Source organism: Raphanus sativus, unplaced genomic scaffold (assembly GCF_000801105.2).
Source record: "Raphanus sativus cultivar WK10039 unplaced genomic scaffold, ASM80110v3 Scaffold1188, whole genome shotgun sequence".
Lineage (NCBI taxonomy): Eukaryota > Viridiplantae > Streptophyta > Magnoliopsida > Brassicales > Brassicaceae > Raphanus > Raphanus sativus.
The window spans coordinates 1-24,316 of NW_026616501.1; the positions used below are offsets into that span (position 1 = coordinate 1).

General features: G+C 36.1%; 8 protein-coding genes across 13 annotated transcripts; 2 read left to right on the top strand and 6 right to left on the bottom strand.

Annotated features, from left to right (window-relative positions):
* Window positions 1-496: 496 nt before the first annotated feature.
* On the bottom strand, window positions 497-1,442 carry LOC130503865 (ATP-dependent 6-phosphofructokinase 3-like). Its single transcript, XM_056998425.1, has 3 exons — window positions 1,201-1,442; window positions 972-1,126; window positions 497-858 (listed from the first exon to the last, which is right to left on the bottom strand). The coding sequence occupies exons 1-3, from the start codon at window positions 1,223-1,225 to the stop codon at window positions 658-660; spliced, it is 381 nt and encodes a 126-aa protein (XP_056854405.1). The 5' UTR covers window positions 1,226-1,442; the 3' UTR covers window positions 497-657.
* A 2,925-nt stretch (window positions 1,443-4,367) lies between these two features.
* On the bottom strand, window positions 4,368-7,413 carry LOC130503866 (ATP-dependent 6-phosphofructokinase 3). The gene is made up of 13 exons (XM_056998426.1): window positions 7,092-7,413; window positions 6,750-6,796; window positions 6,627-6,666; window positions 6,490-6,552; window positions 6,276-6,413; window positions 6,014-6,172; window positions 5,888-5,941; window positions 5,735-5,803; window positions 5,531-5,660; window positions 5,180-5,445; window positions 5,047-5,092; window positions 4,817-4,971; window positions 4,368-4,686 (listed from the first exon to the last, which is right to left on the bottom strand). Exons 1-13 carry the CDS (start codon window positions 7,191-7,193, stop codon window positions 4,486-4,488), a joined length of 1,470 nt encoding a protein of 489 aa, XP_056854406.1. The 5' UTR covers window positions 7,194-7,413; the 3' UTR covers window positions 4,368-4,485.
* Window positions 7,414-8,909: 1,496 nt separating this feature from the next.
* On the bottom strand, window positions 8,910-10,024 carry LOC108840363 (cytosolic sulfotransferase 3-like). Its single transcript, XM_018613197.2, has one exon. It carries the CDS (start codon window positions 9,991-9,993, stop codon window positions 9,004-9,006), a length of 990 nt encoding a protein of 329 aa, XP_018468699.1. The 5' UTR covers window positions 9,994-10,024; the 3' UTR covers window positions 8,910-9,003.
* Window positions 10,025-13,722: 3,698 nt separating this feature from the next.
* LOC108843320 (protein OXIDATIVE STRESS 3-like) lies at window positions 13,723-14,660 on the top strand. Its single transcript, XM_018616496.2, has 2 exons — window positions 13,723-14,088; window positions 14,303-14,660. The coding sequence occupies exons 1-2, from the start codon at window positions 13,913-13,915 to the stop codon at window positions 14,541-14,543; spliced, it is 417 nt and encodes a 138-aa protein (XP_018471998.2). The 5' UTR covers window positions 13,723-13,912; the 3' UTR covers window positions 14,544-14,660.
* On the bottom strand, window positions 14,562-19,218 carry LOC108843269 (arginine--tRNA ligase, chloroplastic/mitochondrial). 6 transcript variants are annotated; one of them, XM_056998429.1, is made up of 19 exons: window positions 19,059-19,207; window positions 18,679-18,765; window positions 18,361-18,435; window positions 18,112-18,251; window positions 17,925-18,000; window positions 17,715-17,816; window positions 17,407-17,622; window positions 17,216-17,296; window positions 17,022-17,105; window positions 16,788-16,892; window positions 16,513-16,691; window positions 16,256-16,340; window positions 15,977-16,163; window positions 15,820-15,889; window positions 15,598-15,667; window positions 15,422-15,511; window positions 15,183-15,251; window positions 14,980-15,078; window positions 14,562-14,876 (listed from the first exon to the last, which is right to left on the bottom strand). In XM_056998429.1, the coding sequence occupies exons 3-19, from the start codon at window positions 18,367-18,369 to the stop codon at window positions 14,766-14,768; spliced, it is 1,773 nt and encodes a 590-aa protein (XP_056854409.1). In that variant the 5' UTR covers window positions 18,370-18,435; window positions 18,679-18,765; window positions 19,059-19,207; the 3' UTR covers window positions 14,562-14,765. The 6 variants fall into 6 exon arrangements, with proteins under 6 accessions (XP_056854409.1, XP_056854412.1, XP_056854411.1 ...); XM_056998432.1 differs by having other exon boundaries at window positions 18,361-18,431; window positions 19,059-19,112; XM_056998431.1 differs by lacking the exon at window positions 18,679-18,765 and having other exon boundaries at window positions 19,059-19,218.
* A 583-nt stretch (window positions 19,219-19,801) lies between these two features.
* Window positions 19,802-20,267, bottom strand: LOC130503863 (arabinogalactan protein 13-like). Its single transcript, XM_056998423.1, has one exon. The coding sequence runs from the start codon at window positions 20,120-20,122 to the stop codon at window positions 19,943-19,945; it is 180 nt and encodes a 59-aa protein (XP_056854403.1). The 5' UTR covers window positions 20,123-20,267; the 3' UTR covers window positions 19,802-19,942.
* Window positions 20,268-21,469: 1,202 nt separating this feature from the next.
* LOC108839502 (uncharacterized) lies at window positions 21,470-21,793 on the bottom strand. The gene has a single exon (XM_018612258.1). It carries the CDS (start codon window positions 21,791-21,793, stop codon window positions 21,470-21,472), a length of 324 nt encoding a protein of 107 aa, XP_018467760.1.
* A 595-nt stretch (window positions 21,794-22,388) lies between these two features.
* On the top strand, window positions 22,389-24,289 carry LOC130503864 (F-box/FBD/LRR-repeat protein At4g26340-like). The gene is given in 6 exon segments (XM_056998424.1): window positions 22,389-22,582; window positions 22,719-23,107; window positions 23,109-23,325; window positions 23,328-23,563; window positions 23,647-23,778; window positions 23,874-24,289. Coding segments are annotated over 5 exon segments (1,233 nt in total). The 5' UTR covers window positions 22,389-22,582; window positions 22,719-22,741; the 3' UTR covers window positions 24,156-24,289.
* Window positions 24,290-24,316: the final 27 nt, after the last annotated feature.

Here is a 24,316-nt window from a genome sequence, read left to right on the forward strand (position 1 = left end):
TTTCTAAAACAATTTATATAATACTCATATATTTTAAAGCAATTTAATTCTTGTATCCATTAATTGGAGTTTCTATATTTAGTTCGAGGTTTCCGATTGTGAAACCATCCGATCTCTTTAAATTTGGTAAATAGATTTGAGACATATCATCATATATCATTCAAAGAATAATGTAATCAATTATTAATTCTCCCATTTAATTTCTTTTTATCTCCCATTTGGCTTTACTTTTTTCTCCATTTGTTTATTTCTGTTGAGTTAGTTTTGGTTCAGTACAGCCGTATAGAAGGTATGCTTGATAAATCATGTCAAGAAAGTATGATGCATCAACTCCGAGGAAGGAATGAGAATTAGTGCCAAAACAAAAATGTACAGAGAACGTTAGAAGGTTGTATGTAATAAACATGAGTTTTGGCTAAAGATATTTTTCAGTTATCACATAGAAGATGATTAATAGAAGTAGAATCGTCACATATGGAACGAAGATTTATCTCTCAAATTATCTCTGTGGGGCCAAAAGCATAGAGATGCCCCCATCTACGAGGTGCAACATTTTCTTATGCCAAGTGAAAGCGTAAAACTGTCAAAACCCAATTTTTGCTCATCAGTTACTACCTAAACATATATAGGACCATCATCATACTCTTAGGTTCAGTGTCACTTGGTGATCTCTTTGGTCACTGGAGGCACATCGACTGGGCCGTTGCAGTTGCCATCGTTCAGAAGGGCCGACATGGGGTTCTCTTTATCATCAGACACATCTTTGGGGCTAAAGAAACTCGGCTGGTTCGTTGAAGACAGCATCCTCGCCCACATCATGTCTGTGATCACTACATGGTTCTGTTTCTCCGTTATTCTCTGCAACATCACAACCATTCCACACAAATGACGATGACAGTTATGAAAACGATGCTACCGTTTAATAACACCATTGGATCAATCAAGATTTTTAAATAGGTTTTGTAACTTACGTAGAAGGGAATATAGGTTTGTCTTTCGTTCGCTAGACCACTGACGTAGCCAGTGTATCCAGCCATTGCACCGTGCACTGCGCTCTGAGTAAGAAGCGTACAATAAACATTGTCTGAAGCATTGCTAGGAACAGCACGGATCATGTATGCTGGATCTGAAATCAAAGACAATGAGATTAATGCGCAAAGGAACTCATAGTGGAGAGAGTGAAGGTGATGTTAAATGTACCAATGTAATTGAGGTTCATCGCCATCTTCTTATAATACGATCATGTGTTACGAACTTGCCTTAGGAATTTAATTCATAGGATGACAATCAATACGACAAAAACCTTGCGTATCTCCAAGTAGGAAGGAAGAACTTATCGTCTTCGATTTACCTATAACTAATACATGTTTGAATTAATGGCACATAACAAATCAATTATCACAGTTAATGGTCATGCCTTTGAAAATAAATTATTAATCAGATCATTAAAACCTTCTTAGAGAGATTTAGGAGGTAAGTATATGTGTGTGGATGATGAAGAAGGTCATCTTATATAGTAAAAAGATATATGGAAACAAATTGAGACAATTTTATGGATTTCTATGTTCTTTCAAAAGTTTGATATCAACGTATTTTTATAAGTGATGATCATTCTTGTAAATATGTCAAGTCCATATTTTTTAGAATAGATAAAATAGTTCAAGATCTTTTAAATTTTATCACCGTAATAATAGGAATGGGTTAGTTTCAAAATATTAAAGCCTCCAAGTCCAACTACTGAAAATATAGATAAATATTTAATATATGCATTCGTGATGAACGTTTTCATCCATTACAAATTTAGATTTTATATATAAATTTAAAAGATCATCTTGATATATATATATATATATATATAATATATATATTAAATATAATTGCAGCTCAATTAGGCAGTATGTTAGTAGATCATCTATTTATATATATAATTGCAGCTCAATTAGTCAGTATGTTAGTAGATCATCTTTATTTGGTCTTATTATGTTGTTATTACGTAAAAAATTTAATCATTTAAAGTATGGTTTCATTAAATTTATGAATTTTGCCAATAAAATTTACAAAATGGTTGCTTCATTAAGGTTATGATTTTGTTGTTATGATTTTGGATGCCAGTTAACAAACACTAAAAAGTTGTGGTTTCTCGGATTCAAACATATTTTTCTTGGAATAGATAATTAACATGTACCAAAATAATACAACGACCACGAGAATGTACACATCTCTTGGAAGACACATTTTAGTATAATGTGAAATTTATAAAACTGGTTTTGTTGTGTACACGGACCGGACCATCCCCTTTGCCAGACTCTGACTCGTCATCTTCGATATATTATAATAAATATGCACTTTAACTTTTCTACCAGAATACAATGTTATATATTTATATACATGAGTGATGCCTAGTATTTAGTCTACTATTACAATAGCGATTTACATTACTGCGTCTCGGAGGTTGGGGGTAGAAAACTATTTGTTAATCCTACAAGACAAGAACTATTACAATTAATTAGTTACATATAGCTTATTTTCTAAATATAATGTAAAAGATCTTCTATTTCCACCCCTAGGTTTGCCTATATAAGTTGAAGAGTGAAAGGCATCGTCATCATTTCACTTTCGACTATCTTGGAGAAACGAAGACTCTTGCTAAGACCTTCTTTTGTAAGAACATTTCCTGAAGTTGAATTTACTATGTCTAGTTATATTAATTCAGTTTACTGAAGTTTTATAATTTAATCAATTTATATGGTTCAAAGCCTTGAAAATATGATGAAACTGAAGAACACAAATGATGAAGGCATAAAAAGTGTTGGTGAAAAATGGTGAAAGTTGTACAAAGATGCAAGTTTGGACTATAAAAACTTTGTCAAAACCTGATTTGAGTCCAAATTTAATCGTTGCAGTCTTTGCCTCCAATGAAAGTGACAGTGATTCTCTTACAAACATTGTCTCCTCTGCTGCATAAAAGATTCTTATTATTTTGTTTTGCTTTTATTTTGTTTCAGTTTTGCTTTTGTTTTGCTTCATTTTTGCATTTATTTTGCTTTTTCTTTTGTTTTAATAAAAGGCTTGGCCTGTAATATAGCAACTTTTTGATGGTTTTGGTACGTGAACGATATTGTACAGTGAGCAAATTGTGATACCTATAAAATGAATAATAATTATTAAGATGGATAATTGAATACTACCAATGGTATTTTATTTTGGTGAAACATAGAAGAGATTCACGTGAAATTTCAAGAGATCATGCGACAACTCACATGTGGTAGGTACGGTTATTGCATAAGGAATGTTATTGCATAAGGCAGATGATAAATAAGTTGTGTGGAAAAGCATATTGGTAGAATTAAGATAACATTTAAATATATGAAATACCAGAATGATTATAATTGTGTGAAAAAGTATATGCTTTTCTTCAAAATAAACATATAATTAATTGACAATACCATTGAAATTCTAAATTTTGACACTGGATAATTAAATCTCATGTTCATTCCTTAATTCATAGCTATTTTGGCTTTCGTTTTGTTTTTATTTTCTTTAAAAAGGTACTAATTTTGATATGCGCTTTTAAAGTGCGGAAATAATTTTTATTTACACATTTATTAATATGTTTATTTGTTCATTAATATCTTAGACGTTCAATTTTTAATATTTATCTCAAATACTATTAGTCAAAAAGGTGTAATAATATTATTGTAATACTATTGTTATTGTTAACATTAAACTATTGTTATTGTAATTAATAACAATTTTTAAATAGCAATAATATTTTTTTCTTGTTAGACAAAAATATCGCTTTACAATTCCAATACAAATTATATTTGTTTTTAGCTGAAAATTAATTGCAAACTGTGTTGATTTAATAAATAATTTTATTTATTTCAAATATTATTAGTCAAAAAGTGTAATTAATAACAATTTACATATATTTTCGTCATTTTTTAATCTGTGTAAAAACACATTTATACGAAAATGAAGAAAATAACATATAAAGATGAAAATAACAATAGGTTGGAAACGTTCATAGGAAAATTTGATTGTTGCTCTAGTAGCTGTAACCTTTTTTAAAAAAAAAAATAATGTTCTGAAGCCTCTGATTTAAAAAAAAAAAATCAAGGAAACGTTAACAAAAGAGAAGAAGTTAGTGTATCTAGGGATTTTGAAAAAAAATTAGGAAAGCTAAAGTGTGATTGATAAAATTAATAGCAGTAAGAGCTTTAAATAGTCCTAAAGTCTTCAAAGCCTTGAAAGTTTAACACATGGGTTTTTGGTTAAAGATTTCTAAAGATTGTCAATTAATTTAGAAGATTGATAGAAGTAGCATGGAGAAGTTCAAAAATAACTACAAACATGAGGCATCTACGAGGTGCAACATTTTCTTATGCCAAGTGAAAGCGTCAAACCGTAAACACACAATTATTTTTGCTCATCAATTACTACCTAAACATATATAGGACCATCATCATACTCTTAGGTTCAGTGTCACTTGGTGACCTCTTTGGTCACTGGAGGCACCTCGACTGGGCCGTTGCAGTTGCCATCGTCCAGAAGGGCCGACATGGGCTTCTCTTTATCATCAGACACATCTTTGGGGCTCAAGAAACTCGGCTGGTTCGTTGAAGACAGCAGCCTCGCCCACATCCTGTCTGTGATCACTACATTGTTCTGTTTCTCCGTTATTCTCTGCAACATCACAACCATTCCACACAAAACAAATGACGATGACAATTATGAAAATGATGGCTACCGTGGATGATACGTTTAATAACACCATTGGATCATTCAAGATTTTTAAATAGGTTTTGTAACTTACGTAGAAGGGAATATAGGTTTGTCTTCCGTTCACTAGACCACTGACGTAGCCAGTGTATCCAGCCATTGCACCGTGCACTGCGCTCTGAGCAAGAAGTGTACAATAAACATTGTCTGAAGCATTGCTAGGAACAGCACGGATCATGTATGTTGGATCTGAAATCAAAGACAATGGAGATTAATGCGCAAAGGAACTCATAGTGGAGAGAGTGAAAGTGATATGAAAAGTACCAATGTACTTGAGGTTCATCACCATCTTCTTCTGATTAAAATGATCCTACAAACCAAGTAACAAAAACCAAATTTTAACCACTTGGTTTGGTTTAATCTGATTCTACTTCTTCTGTGTAATTTGTGGCTTTACCTTGATGCTTTGAGACAGCCAAAGACCAACATCGTTAAGAAGTTTGTTACCAGAAGCATCTTTGAGAGTCATAGACTCCATGCTCTTGGACATGAGATCTTGTCCAGCACCTTCTGCAATCACAAGCACCATGTGACCGCTCTCCTTGAGACGTTTCTCTATGTACTCAAACAGTCCACCTTCTCCTTCCAGGTAAAATGGTGACTCCGGAATCAAACAGCAGTCCACATCTCTGCTTGCTAGAGTAGCGTACATCGCTATGAACCCTGTTTAAAAAATAAAGTGCACGCACTTGTCAGATACTCTAACAAGAGAGCTTGATCAAGCGAGAAAGAGTATATTATTACATACCGCTGTAGCGACCCATAAGCTTGACAACACCGATACCATTCTCTATACTCTCAGCTTCCACATGTGCTGCATTGATAGCTCGTTGAGCCTCTTCTACAGCTGTGTCAAACCCAAAAGATTTGTCTATCACCTGCAACCAAAAGAGACTTTTTTAGTTCCTCTATGAAGGTGAAGTGAGGTAAGAGAGAGGGATACACAACATACAGGTATGTCATTATCGATTGTTTTTGGGATTCCAACAACTGCAACTTTCAAGCCACGTCTTCTAACTTCCTACATGGTATTACCAAAATCACAAGATCAGCATAAACTTTTAAAGCTTACAAACTTGCAATGGTTACAATGGGATTTCACTACCTCAAATATAGCGGACGCGCCTCGCTGTGTTCCATCTCCACCTATAATGTAAACCTGGACGATGACAAAAACATCAAGAACTTATGTTTATATATGTACCTTTAGTGGCGGTTATAATCCAAAAACCTGATTGATTCCTCGGTCTTGGATGCTGTCAACTATCTTTGTGGTGTCATGGCCACCTCGTGAGGTCCCAAGGATGGTCCCTCCTCGCTTATGGATATCATTTACGACTTTAGAGTCCAAGGGGACAGTGTTCTTAGCATAAAAGCCTCTATATCCACCCTGACCAAACAAAAAAGATTCAAGCTGAAACAAACAAGTACGTGAATGTGTGGATATATATATATATATATATATATATATTATAATAATCATGAAAACTTACATCTATTCCCAGTATTCTCTTAACGCCATACATGTAAGATAGACTGCTCACAATTTCCCTAATCACGGTATTGAGACCAGGACAAAGACCCCCACAGGTAACAATGCAAGCATGGACTTCATCAGATTCGAAGTAGACCTGCAGAGAGAGATAAGTCAACAAAGGATCCTATTTCAAAATGAAGCAACTGAACAAAAAGGAGGAAAAAAAAAACCTTTTGACGTGGCCCGGCTCGTCTAAAGTGAATTCCTCTTGGACCATCCTTGTGAACAACGATCTAAACAAAAAGGAGAAGAGGCAATAAGTGAGCTATGGATTCTCAAGGCTGCCAAACCAAAATTATATGTATACCTTCTGAGGGACAGTGTCATCAGCATGAACAAAGTATTGCCTAGAAATATTCCACAAACAAAAAGAAACTCGTGTTACAAGTTGCAATTGAGTATTATTATTATTAGTGAAAAGGAGACTCACTTAACCACTGAATAAGCTGGATTGTCTTGTAATGGATTATGATAAGTCTGCAATCACATAGAACCAAAAGAAAACATTAATCAAAAAACTTTAATAAACCATTTGATCTGAGATTTGAGAAACACACAATAAATAACTTAAAACCATTATAGAGATTGATCCTGATCATATAACCCATGGGACCCAGATGCAAAAGATCACCTGAGAGATTCATTTGATCTATCTAAAGGTGAAAAAGCTAAACAGTAAAAAAAAAAAAAAAACAGAACAAAAATCAAGCTATGTAGATCAAGTTCTAGTCTTTTTTTTTTGCAACTGAATAGATGGGAGAGGAAAGCGTACAGGGAGACCAGGAAGGTAATCTGAGAGATGGGGAACGTCTTCAAGAACATAACCACCAGAACCAGTGATGATCTTCGGCTTGCTGTTTTCCAGAGTACTCATAACGAACGCACGAAACTGGAATAAAAATTATAACAAACGATTAATCGAATACGAGAGCAGGAAGAAGAAGAAGCTCGATCGATCGCTGAAAGAGAAGAAAATGTTAGAGAGATGAAAATGAAATCCGTAGATCAAAAGACAGACTCGACCCCCCTTTTTATAGGATCAAAAGAGTTTGACCATAGATGGAGAGTCTGTAAACAAATTTCAAAAACCAGAGAGAGAGAGAGAGAGTAAGCAGTTTAAACCTACGAGGTGGTAGGGAATGGTGGTTTTGGTAATGGAGAATATTGTGGGTGTATGATTGATTGGTATCTAATTAAAAGGGTGACTTCAGCAAACATGTGGCGGTCTAAAACGGGTTTTGCCGCAATATTTAAACATTGGTAGAGTAGCATCAATAAGAATCTCAAGTATACCCGTATCCGAGGACTATGCCTCTTTTGACAAATATCACCGTTACTACCGACGATGACCGCTTGAGAGAGAAAGGTCGATATTTTCTAGAAACAACTATTTTAATTTAATGTTTTCTGTATAGTTACCTTTTATTTATTTTATTTTTTTCCTGATCTTTTGGACTTGTTTGACAAGTCATTTTTGGGGGTTCGGTTTGATATATTTTTTTAGGTTTAGGAGGTTTTATTATAGAATAGCCGTTTGACGTCAAAAAAAAAAAAAAATGCTACACACATTTTTAAAAATTGTATAAAGATGGTGATGTGTTTGTATATGTCCCCCATCTAAACTTCTTGTTATTGGTTTATCAAATAAAAATAATAATATATTCCATCACAATGATAATAAACAAATACGGTGATAGTACATTAACACTTTTTGAAGAGCCTGATAGCACTTGCTAAAAGTACATAAAACAACAACAATGACAGGAGTTGAGATTAATACATAAATTCGTTTGATTTCTGTTAAATACCAAATATAATTCTCCTTGTGGGCCTTCAATCTCAAAAAATGGCCCAAAGAAACCCCATCCATAAATGGTTATGGAACGTTCTACCACAATAGAGTATACATGGACCGTGGATCTCTCGCTGATGTGACAAAGACGAGTGAAGACAATTCTTCAACCGTATCTTGCTGTTATCTGTAAACAGGCCCGTGAATCATATCCAAAGTTGCTGTTAGCTGTAATCAAAAGATAAAAATCTCTTAATCTTTTGCCCCTCTTTTGTGTTCGTAGGTTTTTGTAAGGCCTTGTGTACCTACCAGCCCATCCAACCTTCTGACCATAAAGTAGAAGTCAAAAATCTCAGACTTTGGTGTCAGTGCAAGTCTTGTAGGCTCAATGGGCCAGAGAGACACGTTTGTTTGAACTTACAACTACATATCTGTATGAAAAGCATTTTCAAATCTTTTTTGATTTCGTGACGCCAAAAACACACTCCTGAATACGACCTATTGATTATATTTGTCCTCGTTTACTTAGCGGGAGCACATATGATTACTGGAGTATTAACATAAGATAATAACAAACGATAAGACGGTTGTTAAATAATTATAAATGCAAGTTACACAACATCAAGGTACTTTTTTTTATTAAAGAACACACACAAACATGACATGACATCACTCCGGGGAAAATAAAAATAAAACACACACACACACAAACAACACATGACATCATCACTCAAAGGAAATAAAACAAAACACACAAACAACACACGACATCAGCACTCAAGGGAAATAAAACAAAACACACAAACAACACATGACATCACTCAGAATTACAAAGCATGAACCTTACAACAAGCTCGTACTTTCTTATTACACCAATGCATCAGAATATAACTCAGAACTTCAAACCGGAATCTTTCAGCTTCTCCTCCATGATCATGTCGATTTTCTTCCCCATCTCCGGAGTTAGATAATTCTTCCAGTCACCAACTATCCCTTTGCGGAAATGCTTCTTGTAGTCAATGCCATTGATCGATTTTCCTGTCTTGTTAACCTCCAAGCTGCTGAGGCTAGCTAGAGAGCACATCTCCAAGATCCCATCCATAGATCCGTTGTTTTCTTCTTCCTCAGAAAAGGGACAACCCAAGAACTCTGCAAGTCTCTTGAGCTGACCACGAGTATCTATCTTCACTTCATCGTACTTCATAAACAGAACACGCTTAGGGTTTTCCAAGCTAGCTTTCCAGTAACTCAAGATCTGATCCCAAAACGGACCAAACAAGCAAACCCCACTGCAGAAAGACTCGAACATAGACTCGAGAATGCTTCTGTCCTCTTCTTTATTGAGACACCTGCAAATGATATGCCAACGTGACACCAGAGAGTCCTTAGCATCCCTGCAAATGTACACTACCTTGCAAGGAGAGTCTTTGAGAGCTTCTTTCAGCGTAAGGAACGGCATGTGAGTAGAGAAGAGCCTTGGAGATGACGATAAGAGCTTGGTCAAGTCCGGTTCTGGGGTGTCGCGGTACAGATTCATCTCAAGAACCGGTACGAGGTTATGAGGGTTGTTGGAGAAAAGTGGATGTTGATCCTCGGAAGAACGGTTCTTGGATCTCTCGAAGAGCGCCACGGTGAGTGCCTTGAGCCATAAGGTGCCGCATTTGGGGAATGATGCGACGATGACATCGGTGTCTTGAGGCTGAAAACCTCTCTGGACATTGAGGACACCTTGGAGAAAGTTGTAGTAATACCAAGAACCTTGGTACTTGCAGAGGTTTCCACCAAGGTACTCTTTCTCCGAAGGAAGTGAAGAGATTAGAGTCTTGGTCTCTTCGGTTAAATCTTCTTCTCTCAAGTTCATCCAAAACTGTTTCTTCTCCATTTTGTTTTTTTTTTTTTTGTTTACAATTTGTGTGTTTGCTTCAAACCCCTAGCTCAGCATCGCTATTTATATTGAAAATCTTGTATACTATACCTAAAAGGTAGTTATGAAGTATAAAAGAAACAAATATAAAAAATAGATACATATGCTAAATAATTCAGAGTAAGAAAAATATCAAGAAAATTGATAAATAATGAATTTATTATGATATGTTTCTATATTTCTTGATTATTTTCTTACTATAAACTTAAATAACATAACAATAAGTCAACATTTTAAGAAAATCCTGACTTGTTAGCTGTATTAACAAGTATATCTAAATTAAATTAATGTAAATTTTATATTTGTTAGTATGACTTTCATTTTTCAAGAAAGTTAATAAAGTCATGCATGCACTAGTTATTCATTTTGACATAAATGTAATGAGTCATATAAAGCAGAAGGTAGGAATATATCTTAGTCCCTTTTATTTAAATCGAATCATTATAAGACCTACAAGAAAAATGCTCTTTTGGTTATGCCTCCTCAAAACCATGTTGTTACGGACCACTCTTACTATTTGAAACAAAATATAGAGTTTGTACGATGGATATAAAACCTGATTGTTAAAGAAGGATGATAGTCTATCTTTCTTTGTTTTCTTTTTATCAAACCTTTTCATTAAAACTTAAACAACTTTTTTTTTTTTTTTTTTTTTGTAAAGCAACATTCATTTCATAATCAAACGTTTAGTACATTAGAGATAGAGTTTGCTTGGCCACAAAGGTCAGCTCTATAATTAACTAGTCTAGCGATGAACTTAAATTTAACTGCAGATAGGGTTGATAGTAAGTGGATGTCGTTGAGAAGAACAACGATCTCTAAATGTCTTCCTCTTGATTTCACAAGGTTAATGAAAATCTGAAACTCCGAGCAGATCAAGAGAGCGTTAATCCCACACTGACGAGCAGAGATCATGGCGTTTCTCAACGCCAAAGTTTCCGCAATAAGAAGCGATGCCGATGCCACGAAGGAGACAATCGCTGAGTGAGAAGATGATGAACCTGCATCATCGATGATGGATCTCTCATGGCCCTGGACATGAGGAAATTTGATTAGTCTTTTATAAAAACAAAAGACTAAAGGGCTGCAATCTTCAAGCTTTGGTAAATTCCACTTTAGAAATAATCTTGCGATGACATTTGCACTTGTTGGAGATAATGATTGATGATGACTTTGGCTTGAACTGTGTGTAACATCAATGACTGCACCAGAGAGATAACTATGTAGTTTTAATCCCAATTTGTAAGGCTCGGTTGATGCACCTTCCCTCTCTGAATACATACAAGTTCTTGACCATGAAGAGCACAAGAGAGATGAGTCTACGAGATATGATGGTTTCTGGGCGCATACGGTAGTGACGGGCAAACACCAATGTGTTAAATCCAGCAATGAAGAGCTGTTAGCCCTTATAACAACATCCTGAGATATGAGCTTGGCGAGATTTGCTGAGTAACCAGGAATTGAGTTCAAACAGAAACTTAGGACACCAGTATTACCGTACTGGATCCAGAGAGTTGTCATGGAACCCAAACAGATTCGCTGGTTATCAAAATCTAACAAGCTGGACATGAGAGAGCAAATACCAGGAAGGGCATATGTGAACAACGATTGCGGTGAGAAGAAACTGGTCTGTATATCTTCTAGCGGGGGATTCCTCACCGGATTGAAAAGGAAGTGGTGTTTTGAGTCATAGAGCTTCACAGATCTGTCAAGTGGTAAACTTAAACAACTTAAACAACAGAGTTTCCAACCAGAGAGGGGTTGTTCTGCAACCGAAACAGAGCGTTTTTCGCCAACTTGTCTGCTGGATCATTACATGAATGAGCAATAAAATGGAAAGAGATAGAAGAGAAGGAACTACTCAACACGCCTAAGTCATGAAGTATTCCTCGGATAGGCGTCACAGTTTTGGTACCTGTGATTGCATCAACAAGACTCTTAGCATCTGAGCAACAGATTATGTCTTTAACACCAGAGGAAATGGCCTTCAAAAGGCCAGCTTTCATCTGAGCAACAGATTATGTCTTTTCTTTGTTTTCTTGTGCAACTTTTTAATAAAAGGTGCACAACACGAAAAAAATTCATATAAAATCACTATAACTCTCGTTTAATCACGTATATCTGTGAAGTTCTGATGAGTTTATCAGTACTAGTATGATTACACCTATAATTTTTTTTTATGATAAAGAATAGTAGGTTAAAAATTAAAATTTAAAAAGATTCCAAAGTATTCTTTTAATGTTTTATTCTGCTGCCATGCCAAGGTTTCTTTTAACTTTCCAATTCACGTGCTTCTCAGTTCTCAACTCGCTGCTATCAATTCGTACCCCTAGTACCTCTGTCTTTGGCTTAGCCTGTGCGAATCTAGTCGAGATCTATATGAAGGTTCAGTTGAATATCATAGCGTCTACGGTCTAGGACATAAATCACTTTAATCCAGACGTTGTATTTGATGGTTCAGTTGAACATCATAGCGTAGCTAGGACATAAATCACTTTCATCCAGACGTTGTAATGGGTAAGAAGATGCAGCTTTCTTCTAGATTTTTGACCAGATTCTGATTCTCTTTTTTTTCCGCCAATATTTTTAAACGTACCAATATTAAAAATGTATAGAATTTTTTTTTTTTTTTTGCAAATGAAAAATGTATAGAATTTCACATATTATTTATAACGTTTTTTTATAACATTATTTATCTGACCGTGTATACAAAATGTTAAATATACGGTGCAGAACTTCTCATCATAGTATGCCCCTTTTCCGAAAAAAAAAAAAAACTTCTTATCATAGTAACTTTCCTATCGCAGGTTCGATTATAGCTTAGGTTCTGCAACTTTTATTTTTTATTTTATTGCTAAGGTAGTTATAGTTTAGCATAATATAAAGAGACAGTTGACAAAAAAGAAAAAGTTTAGCATAACCAAGAAGTAAATTGTTTCAGATGTAAAAAAAAGAAGTAAATTGTTTCATATTTCATATATGTAATCTTGTAACTAATCCTTTGGTTCCCTACGTTTGAAAATTTTTATTCTCTTTTATTTTTTTTTCTAAAAAGATGTCAACTTTTTATCTTTAGTATTATATCTGTAAATATAATACTTCAGAATAAATTAAACAATTAATACAATATTTTCTAAAAATTAACTTCATAAAAATTTATTTATATATATAAACAGACAACTTTTTATAGCATATCTAAAATCTATGATTATTTTTCAAACGGAAACAATTAACACAATTTTAAATGTATCATATTATCTTATATAACAACACATAATCTTATAATTAACAAATTTTGTAAAATTTTAAAAGAGAATAAAAAGTTGACGTCTTTTTAGAAAAAATTCATATTTCATATTTAATCTTGTAACTAATCGTTTGGTTCCCTACGTTAAGAACATAGAAGATGCATTGTAGCTTTAACGTTAGGACTTTAACGCACAAAGCCGACCGAGGATTCCTTGGCTAATTAATCACAATTTGCAAAATATGGTAAACTAAGAGAAATGATAGTAACGGTTTAAATGATCTGATAAAAACGTGAGGCGAGAGAAAAATCAGGTATAAACAATTTGGGATAAGAGCCAAACGTTGTCCACAGCTTGCACGTACGTAATACATACACATTATCGCTATTCTTTATCCATTTTCTATTACTGAAACCGTATCTCTTCGCTTATCTACATGCATTCGTAACTATATATATACAGACTTCTCTTAATTTTGTTGTTTACTATTAGGATAACGAAACACAAACATCTCGACAAGAACTCAACTCTATGTTCTTAATTTTTGTTCAATAAACCTTGTTTTACTTTTTGGTATAAGACTTGAAAAGAAAAGAAAAGAAAACCAAATAACTATCATTGACAAAAAGATGAGCGTTCACGCTGGTAGTCTCATCTGGACAACGAATGAGGAAGATGTTGAAAGAGTTTCAAGATCCTCAGCAAAAGATTCATCTGATTCAACAGAGGAAGAAGCCTCCTCTTCTTTTTCTTCTAATGGGGCTTTTGACGATTTATCAGACCTCATCTCTCAGCTACCGACCATGTAATGACTCTGTCCTCTTCGTGAAACCTTTTACTTTCCGGGTTATATAAAGAACATAAGTAATAATCCATAGAGATTGATCAGTAGGGGGGTTTACTAATATAAAGCAATCAAAGGGTCTCAGAAAGTCAGAATCATTTCTTCATGCTAATCCTCTTTTGATCGATCACATAAATTGTTGACAGTTTGTGTTTTTGGTTGTGTTGTTTCACAGCAACGAGAAGAAAGGACTTTCAAAGCATTACAAAGGCAAATCTCAGTCATTCACATCTCTAGCAAATGTCACATGCCTTACGGATCTTGTCAAGAAAAGACCAAGAATGAAGACATGCAGGAGCTCTGGAAGCAAAGGGCTATATCGACCCAATGCTACAATCTCCATGAAAGCCACCAGAACATCATCATCTTCAACTCATTCCAATTCAAGACTAATTAACCTTAAAACCTTTTTATGATTCACCTAAATCAGTTCATTGACATGATCAAACCAAACTTTCCGAATCAGTTGAACATTGTAATCATTTGTATACAAGGTCGCCCAAGATAAATGAAAACAAAAGATAATTTAGAGTTAAAGAACCGTCTTTCTCACAAGTTGTACAAAAGAAGAAAAAAAATGCCAGAACAGATAAGAGTACTCTGGTCTTTTGAGTAGTTTAATTGTGATAGTGATGGAATCAAATCTTGTAAACAGGAGTGATTCCAAGAAGGTGGAAGCATTTCCGCATCACTACAGCCGTCGCTTCACAAAGTAGGAGACGGCTTGCCTCTTCTGGTGAACCAATGACCTGTTGTAACAAAGTTCATATTTTTTAGTGAGATACAAATAATGGGCTATGCAGTTTGATATCAAACTATTAAATAGAAACGTAGAATATCAGGAAACCACACCTGATGAATGGAGTAGAAGGAGGTGTAGCGTTCAGATAAGTCGTAGAGGTAGTGACACAGCACGTTCGGCAACAAGTTGCTGCAAGCTTCCTCAACCGTCTGCAAATCGTTCACACATCATGGGTTGTGAAATTTGTTCATCTTGTTACCCAGAAAAAAGAAATCAAATGTGAAAGTAGTATCTAATGATGAGCATTTGTTACCTCAGCAAATCGAAGCAAGTGAAGCCCTAGTGCTCGTTCTTCAGGATGATCCAATGCTAGCTTTTCTGTCTGCAATAAAGCAGACGTTGAAAAGTAAGAATAACTCTTCATCGTTGTTTATGCTTTCAAACCAAATAGATTGAGACAATGGGAAAGTTCAGCTGTAGACTAGTCAAGAGGAAGAACAGAGGAACAATGAATAAATTCAAGTGATCTATGACCATGCAGCAAAAAAATACCTTTTTCAGCTCATCTATGTCCTTGCCAGATTTTCTGATGATTGAACAGATCCGAGCATGAGCGTAAAGAAGGTAAACGGCTGTATTTCCCTGCTCATGACATGTGTAAGACCAATAAGCATGGCTAGGATGACTGCATAATGCAATTATGTAAACTAGGCGGCAAATTCCAGTACCTTGTCACTAAGCATTTGATCAAAGTTGAAAGTATAATTTGTCAATCTGTTGTTCTTCAGATCAGCATACCTTGAAAGAATATTTTAAACAAAACAGCATGTTAGCAGTAGCATGAAATTATTAAAATGCCAACTATCAAAACATCTGGTAGAGCATTCATCATATTTGTTCAGCTTTAATCACAAAAGTCCCTAAAACGAAAATATGACAAATATACTTACTTCACCGCACCATATCCAACTGCCTCAGCTGTTTGGTCTAGCTCCTCGGGAGTCCATTCTTTGTCCTTACCTAAACAGAGAAACAACATATAAAAGAGGAATAGAAGAACACAATAACTTAACAAAAACTGTAATGCTGATACAATTTTATAGTTACCACGCTCAATAAGGGCAGTTTTACTGCGAGTCTTGGCCTCATCTAGCAAATCAACTAGGCGGACTACATCTGAAGATCGCGTTCTAAATCGCTTGCCATCGTCCCCAAGGACGAGACCAAATCCAACATGGTCAACTCTAGGGTAAGTTTTATCACTGTCTGGAAGCCAACCAGCTTTTCTTGCAGCCTGATTCATAGTAACAGGATAACGACAGTTATGACCGACAGTTGTAAGCAAGACACGTAGAAATAGAAAATGAAAATATTCATCAACCCTACTTTGAAGAACATGTTAAAATGTTGCTGCTGGCCAACATCGGTAACATATACAATCCACTCAGCTTTCTCTTCATTAAGCCGATACCTGGGACATGAAGATTTAAGTATCAGCAGAGAATTCATTATTAAACGATAGGCAAGTTCAGGTGAAGCCACACACTTCAGTAAATTCAAACACAATACGTAATATGAGCTGTATTTTCCAAAAAAGAAAAAGCAATTTAAATGCAAATTTTATAGAAGAAAAGAAAACCCACCAAAGAGCAGTCAGATCAGTTGAGGCATAGTTAAAACCACCGTCACTCTTTACAACCATGAGGGGGATGTTGAAGCCTTCGAGGAAAATCACACGAGCACCCTCACTTTCTTCAATCAACCCCTTGCTATCCAACTTCCCGATTACGTCAGCGATGTAGGGGTTGTAAAAGCTTTCACCCTGGCATGAATCAATGTATTTTTCATTAAGCATCCATACACCTCTTATCTTTCTATGTTGTCTCAAATTATATCGTATCGACATATCTTATTTTACCTTCTCTTCAAGCTCAACTTTAAGGCGCTGATAAACCTTGTCAAATTCGGTTCGGCTGATTTCACAAATCTTAGCCCAAGCCTTGCGGTAAATAGGATCTCCACCCTACACCGAAGAAACGGAATACAAAAAAAAGGAAGACAATTGAGTAATTTAGATCTTGCAACCAAGGCAGCTGCATATTGACACACTGCCAAACAGAAGAAAGCACAGATTTGGAGAAATGTTATTTACCTGTAGACGGACCACAGCCTTTTGTGCTTTTTCCTTGAAGTCTGGATCACTATCAAATTTACTCTTTGATGCTTTGTAAAACGTCTGTTAAATGACATATGAAAAATAGAGATTAAATTGATATAGTTCTTCACGTATAACGTATTATGCAATTATAGGTACAAAGAAAAGCCATATGATGTAAAGCAACTGACCTGAAGATCTCCAATGGCTGTCTCAGTCACACTCTCAGTATCAGGAAATTTCTCAAAGAGATACTCAATTAGCATGCCAAACTGCAGAAGAAAAAAAGGCTTTTATTTCTATGATAAACATTGGAATACAACAACAAAGCACTTGGTTTCAAGGTTAAGAAATTATTTGAAGAGCAGAAAAAAATAGCTACCTGTGTTCCCCAGTCACCAACATGGTTTCTGCGTAGAACTTCAACCTTTGAGTACTCGAGCATGCGAGCTAGAGTGTCACCGATGATGGTTGATCTCAGGTGACCAACATGCATCTCTTTAGCAATGTTGGGAGAGGAAAAATCAACCACGGCTCTCTTAACTGGAAGGGTAGGCGCCCATGTGTCAATCCCGTCGATGAGCATTTTTTCAATACTCTGCATATTAGAAAACAACCAAGCTACACATAAATAACTTATACGAAGATTTAAAAAAACGATTATACGAGTGCGCAATACAACAGGAGCACCTTAGCCATCCACTTGCTTGATAGTACAAGATTAACAAAACCAGGGCCAGCTACAGAGCAAGTTTCAACCATCTCTGAAACAGGTAGATTCTTCGAAATGGCCTGTGTGAAAAACGGAACAAAACAATATAAGATCCAATAATAATCTGCTACAGGACATAGAGAGCATACAAAAGCCCCGGAATTCTAAAGACCAAACAAACCACCAACCTGTCCAACAGCTGGAGGACCCCTGAACTGAGTGCCCTTTCCTTTAATAACGGACCATAGACCCATTGCATTGTTACTGCAGACAAGAATATAATGTAAAAGAAAAATCTAATTTAACAAAGCCAAAAAGTAACTTAATTTTAACTTTATAGTTCCATTTGAATAAAGTGAAAGAGAGAGTGAGCACCATTGGTAATCTCCAGGTTTTCCAGGAAGAGAGGCAGCAACCTCGGTCTCAACACTAGTTCCATCAGGAACAGTTAATCTCAGAGAAGCATCAAAGAGCTTCTCGACCTCGCGTTTTAGATTCCCCGTGAACTCTTGATTCTGTTACAGCACTCAAAATATCAGTTATAGAAACGGTGAAGTGAAAGAAGAGTATTATATAACATAAATCTGTCTCGTGGGTTAAAACAAAGAAAAAACTATGACTTACAGCTGCCATGGTTGCCACTGACTTTGATCTTGTCGCAAAAGCAAGTCTCCTAGTCGTCGCTCTCAGTACACCTGTCTAGGTTACAAAACAACACAAGCGGAATCAGTACACGCAAAATAGCAATAGCAAACCCTATTAAAAAGCTAATTAAACGCTTTTGATACACATCATGGTTCAACAACTAGTGGAATAGAAATGTCTCTCCATAACCTAAAAGCTCGAGAAGCAATAAGATAAATGTAGGCGAGAGCAGAAACCACAAAAGTAGAGATAACGAAAGAGAAGAGGGAAGATTAAAGCTCAGAGAGAGGATTTTACCAGACAGGGAAGAAGAAGAGGACAGATAAGCTAAGTGAGGAGAACGAGAAAGAAGATTGAAGGAACAGAGAGATGACGGCGGTGTAGCTGTAACCGGGAAAAGGGTTAGCCTCATTGCCATAGCTATAATACTAAGCTCATTTTTCCTTTTTTCATTTTTTTAAGAAAATAAATATTTTTTTCTTAAAGCAAACCAGGTGTTGGGCCAGGCCCAGTAAGCAAATTAGGTAACTGAGTTCCAAGTGTTTCAAACGCGAACGTGATTTAGCGTTTCCAAACAACTTAGCGGCTGCGATCGCCAGATCAGGGAAGCGCACAAAACAACGGAAAATTTACAGCGTCAAGGAGGAAGAAGAAGAAGAAGGGAGGAGGGATCGTACCACGGTGGATGATATCAAAGGATCGGCGGAACACGGCGGCGGGCTGACGTATTAGAGCCAGTGGCGAGAGCTGTAACGTTAGGGTTTTTGATACTGGAAGGACTGAAATGAGTTGTTAGAAGCTCGTTAGATATTTATTTCCACATTATCTTAGTATTATTTCGCAGATTATACCTTGTCAACCTTTTTTTGTCACATTACCTTGTCAACCAAATTAATTTGACTCTTTGAAATTTGAATAATGAATCCTTTGGTTAATCCTCAGTTAACCAGTGGTGGGACCCGAACCGACCAATAGTCAGATATGAACCGGTTGTTTTGAAATTTCACAGAATTCAACCGGTTGGACCGAGATATCAGTCAATGATTTAAAACCATGCTATAAATTAGATCTAATTATTATCAAAACAACTGTTATGAAAGGGGAATTTTCAAAAATACCACTTTGAAGGTACCATTATTCATCTTTATCACCCTTCATTAAAAGTAGTGGTAAAAGTGGTTAGTGTAAACATGAAAAGTGGTACTATGAAAATGGTATTTTTGGCAATTTCTCGTTATGAAATGATGTAGATGAAAGAATAATAATTGAAGTTAAACGTCATGTTAGTACTAAGATTGAATCAAAATGATTTGGGATTAAGATTTCAGTTAGTTTAATCTTCATTCAATTACCACACTTGGGATTTATCAATTTACATTTTTTTGGTAAAGAGTTTCGTCAAAACTACTTACATTGATCATACAAAGAAACTGACAGGGATGCGTTTATTGATATCGGATGTGGCAAAGCTTTAAACAATACACAAGAGTGAAAATAAATTATGAAATCAAGAATATGATTTCTACATAAACTAAAAAAATAAAAATCAAAACGAATGTGCTCAGAATAGAAACCCAAACGCCAGAGTGGCTACGGTGGCGACAAAAGCAGGGATAGACAAGGAAGCGTCAGAGGTAGGGCTCGGAGCTGGAGCCTCCACGGCGGCAGCCTGTTGCAGAGCAGAGAAAGCCATCATAACCACCAAGACAGCCTCAACGAGTTTCATCTTCGTTGCCTCCATTGTTAATTCTTGAGAAAGCAAACAACGAGATCGTTTTATCTGTTTGTGTGTTTTTTGTGGTGTTTGCTATGGTTCTGTGACTGTGTGTTATATATATACACATGGATACGTGTTAATTAGCCAACTGTCTATGGATCACTTTTCAGTTTAATTAGCACCAACCTGATTAATCATTTTTGAATTAACCAACACAAGAACATTAATATGTGTTTGAGCTCATCAACTAAGATATTTGAAAATAATTTAAAAATAAACAGCTGGAAAGAACAATGCAGCCGATTTTAGTTGTTAAGTATACTATCTGGTGTTTTTCTTGGAGAGATGGATATAATATGTCGATTCAAAGATTATACAGTTCATAATAGGAACGCTTTCGTTAATAAAAAGTAAAGTATATATGAAACTGTTATTTTTTTCCCTGTGCCAGTCGTGAAATGAATAGAAAATGAGAAAATAAGAGAACCAATGAGCTGTGTGGATGTCTATTTATAGGTAAAGAATATGGAATTATGGACTATGATTGATGGCACATTGGCACCATGTGCTCTTAGCTCAATCCATATCCATTTATACCCCAATTATTTCTCAGATATTTGTTAAAAGAAGAAGTTATAAATGGAAATTTCCAGTTTCTTATACAACAATACACGATAAAGTAAATTATTCACAAGGCGGACCAAAAAGAGAGTAAATTGTTCATATAACGTGTTTTAATTCTTGGAAGCCAAGAAACCAGAAACGCACAAAAAGAAAACGAGAGATTAAAAGAGTTGGTTTTGAACAAACACCAATCCTTTATCTTAGAAAGTGTAAATTATATCAGCTACGGAGACGGAAAGATTGGGACATGCGATCAAATGAAAAAATGAAGATAATTTAAAATATTAATGTTTATCCAATTTGTTCATTACCTTAAATTCAAACGACAAACAAGCAAGCCTACTTGACCTGGAAAAAGAAATTTGACATATACGGACGATGACAAGCTGCGAGGATCTGGAAGCGACCAAAAGAATTATTTTCCAAGAAGATATGAACACACTTAAAGCAAATCGACAACAGCTCCATTAGTCGTCTTAAAACATTCCGAGGTGCTTTCAGAACCCGATTGAACGGTCAACGGTGTTTCAAGTGCATATTAAACTCAAATTTACGGTCTAACTATCACCAAAGACAAGAAAATGTTCCCAAATCTTTAAATGTTCTTCAGGGATCCAAACTCTAATCAGGATTATGATTCTTTTAGCAAGGAACTACAAAGTAAAAACAGAGTGACTGCAACGAATTAAAAAAAAATAATAATAAAAGGGAAACTTTACAAAAGAAGAGAGCATGATCACATATTGATCACTCAAAATGCAGATGGAAGTGATTCTGATATGTAGCGATGGCAGCTGAAGATGAGCTATAAGCGAAAGCGTGATCACGATCGTCTTCTTCTTCTTCTTCTTCTTCGTCGACTTCAGGATAAAGCAAACCTGGCGGAGGAAGACAGAGAACAGTCAAAAACCATACGGCGTATCGGCCCAGTTCCTGGAGCGGGAAGAAGCAGACAAGGTCAAGCATTTCCCGGCTGCTTATGCGATCCGACGGGGGGATACGCCGTAGTTCCTGCCAAACCTCAGCCGAGAAAAGGGCTACCGACATAACACTCCCGCCGTTGAACACCATATGCCCCGTACAGTGTTTATTCAGATAAGGTTTGTGTATTATTTGAAGAGACGACGATTCCGTGATCTCTGTGTGTTGAGTATACAAAGAGGTCAGGATTTACTTTTTTCAAGAACTTAATCCCTTTTGTGATTTTGCTACGTTGACTTGAATGTTTCATTATCTATCATTACACATCAGTTTGTGCCTAATCCGATTTACTTTTCTGCTCATATAATATTCGTAAATTAATTTTTTGTTTAGAGGTCCACTAGACATTTTTGTACTGCGGAGTTGGAAACACATATCATGAGATCAAAACACAGGACTACTAAATCCTAATACCGGTTAATAAAATACATTTTTGGTGCGTCTATGTTCTGTTTTTGCAGCATAATGTTTTCACGACATAAAACAAGGATATACTGTATAATCGATTATTTTGATAATTAGTAAATAACATACTTCCCATGAAAAAGAAAACATATACAAGGCAAACATATATGTCAACACCTGAAAACGTAAAAGACTTCGATAGGATGGGCCACATATTAAAAGCCCAAAGACCAAACTATGACAAGTTGAAACAATCCGGTGGTTGGAGTGTGGTAATTAAATTTGAGACATTAGTGTCACAGTCCTGCTTTAGTCCTTTTGGGGCACTGTGTGACAATCTAGGGTTCTTGGCTCCTCTGTTATCCTCTCCCGTGAGAAAAAAAAAACGAATCAACTTTGGGGTCAGTGTTATCTGTGAAACGCTAGGGAGTTTTGTGAAACTGCGACTGGAGAAATAGGACCATCTCCGACTTGGTCAAACTCTTCTTCTGGTCTCATTGAGTCATTGTCATTTTATAAACTATTTAACCATGTTAATTAATGGTCTTTATTTTGTTCCTTTTTTTTATTCGGATTTGTGTTTAACCCTTTCGGTTTCTCTAATCTGCAGGATCCAAATCGTGTTTCTCTCACATGGACATCATCAGTGCATTGTCGGATGATTTGCTCTTGCGGATATTGTCACTTGTTCCTACAAAAGATGTCGTGGCCACAAGTCTTTTGTCCAAAAGATGGCGATCTCTCTGGAAGTCAGTACCCAAACTTGCTTACAATGATAGCCAGCACACTGGTGACTACAAGATCTTCTCTCAGTTCGTTTACAGGTCTTTGCTCTCAAATAAAGCACCAATACTAGACAAGTTATATCTAAAACTTGGCGCTGACTGTCCCTTCATAGATATCGAACTGTGGATTACTATCGCACTAAGTCGCCCTCTGCGTGAGCTAGAAATTGATGTTGTTTCCAAGGAAAGGTCTCTTATTCTGCCGAGTAGCCTATATATATACCTCGGACACACTAGAGCTCTTGTCACTCAGCAATTGCGTTTTCCTGAACGTTCCTCTGTCCGTTTGTCTCCCGTCTCTAAAAACTCTGAGCCTGGAGCTTGTCGATTACACTGACAACGATACTCTACCACGTCTTATATCCTGCTGTCCAAATCTTGAAGTCTTGTTTGTGGAACGACATATTGGAGACGAAACAACTGATTCCATTGTCGTCGCGCATTAACTATGTTAGACAAAAATTCTGGGACATGTGATCGGTTTGTGGTGGATGCTCCTGCTATGAAGTACCTTAAAATTACAGATTCTATGGCTTACGAACTCCGTCAAATGGAGAATATGCCTGAGTTGGTGGAGGCTTCCGTTTGCATTACTAAAGGAGCAGCCCACAAGTTTCTAAAGGCTCTTACTTCTGTCCACCGCCTTTCACTATCTTTATCACTTTCAGAGGTAATAACTAATCTTTGAACCTTGTAATGAATTGTTTGTTATTCCGCTTTATATATCTCTTTTATATGAAAAAAAAAATACAGGTTATGCATCCTTGTGGTATGATATTCAATCAGCTTGTTCATCTCGAATTGTTCACAACCGAAGGCTGGTGGGATCTTCTTACTTGTATGCTCCAAGATTCTCCTAAACTGCGATTTCTCAGACTCAGCAATGCATGTTGTCGGTCTCTATAATCTGCTTTTATCCGGTTTTGTGTCCCGATAATCATATATTGGACTGACTGATAATTATATCTTTGGTCTCTTAGAACAACTTAAGAAGTGAAAGCAAAGAGACCCCTATTGGTTGGAGGCCGCCGAGTTCTGTTCCCGAGTGTTTGTTGTGTAGTATTGAGGCTTTTGTGTGGATTGGGTACAAGGGGAGACAAGGGGATAGAGAGGTGGCAACGTTTGTCCTAAAGAATGCTGCTTGTTTGAAGAAAGCGACATTCTCTCCAGATTCTACTGATGTGGGAGAGAAGTATCAGATGCTCAAGGTGTTGGCATCTGTACCTACAGCGGCCAGCTCGTTTCAGCTTCTATTCGACTGAACAAATGATAAAAACATGTCGTTTTGGCTTTTTGTAGTTAAGGTCACATGTCTCGTGTCAACCTTGTTCTGTTCACTGAGGCAAAAACCTTCAACTTAGTCCTGGCCATTAGTTTAGTTGATTGGTCTACTTCATCCTAACCTTTTGAACGGTATTGATAA

Excerpts from the sequence above, each read along its gene's own strand:
- LOC130503865 (XM_056998425.1), bottom strand. The coding sequence starts at position 1,225 with ATGGCGATGAACCTCAATTACATTG. Across the intron at positions 1,127-1,200 it reads GATGAACCTCAATTACATTG|ATCCAGCATACATGATCCGT; the intron begins GTACATTTAACA and ends CTTTGATTTCAG. Across the intron at positions 859-971 it reads AAACCTATATTCCCTTCTAC|AGAATAACGGAGAAACAGAA; the intron begins GTAAGTTACAAA and ends GTGATGTTGCAG.
- LOC130503866 (XM_056998426.1), bottom strand. The coding sequence starts at position 7,193 with ATGAGTACTCTGGAAAACAGCAAGCCGAAGATCATCACTGGTTCTGGT. Across the intron at positions 6,667-6,749 it reads CCAGCTTATTCAGTGGTTAA|GCAATACTTTGTTCATGCTG; the intron begins GTGAGTCTCCTT and ends GAATATTTCTAG. Across the intron at positions 5,093-5,179 it reads GGCTGTCTCAAAGCATCAAG|GATCATTTTAATCAGAAGAA; the intron begins GTAAAGCCACAA and ends CTTGGTTTGTAG.
- LOC108840363 (XM_018613197.2), bottom strand. The coding sequence starts at position 9,993 with ATGGAGAAGAAACAGTTTTGGATGAACTTGAGAGAAGAAGATTTAACC.
- LOC108843320 (XM_018616496.2), top strand. The coding sequence starts at position 13,913 with ATGAGCGTTCACGCTGGTAGTCTCATCTGGACAACGAATGAGGAAGAT. Across the intron at positions 14,089-14,302 it reads ATCTCTCAGCTACCGACCAT|CAACGAGAAGAAAGGACTTT; the intron begins GTAATGACTCTG and ends GTTGTTTCACAG.
- LOC108843269 (XM_056998427.1), bottom strand. The coding sequence starts at position 18,799 with ATGGCAATGAGGCTAACCCTTTTCCCGGTTACAGCTACACCGCCGTCA. Across the intron at positions 17,297-17,406 it reads TTGGTGACTGGGGAACACAG|TTTGGCATGCTAATTGAGTA; the intron begins GTAGCTATTTTT and ends TTTCTTCTGCAG. Across the intron at positions 15,512-15,597 it reads ATCAAATGCTTAGTGACAAG|GGAAATACAGCCGTTTACCT; the intron begins GTACTGGAATTT and ends TGTCATGAGCAG.
- LOC130503863 (XM_056998423.1), bottom strand. The coding sequence starts at position 20,122 with ATGGAGGCAACGAAGATGAAACTCGTTGAGGCTGTCTTGGTGGTTATG.
- LOC108839502 (XM_018612258.1), bottom strand. The coding sequence starts at position 21,793 with ATGGTGTTCAACGGCGGGAGTGTTATGTCGGTAGCCCTTTTCTCGGCT.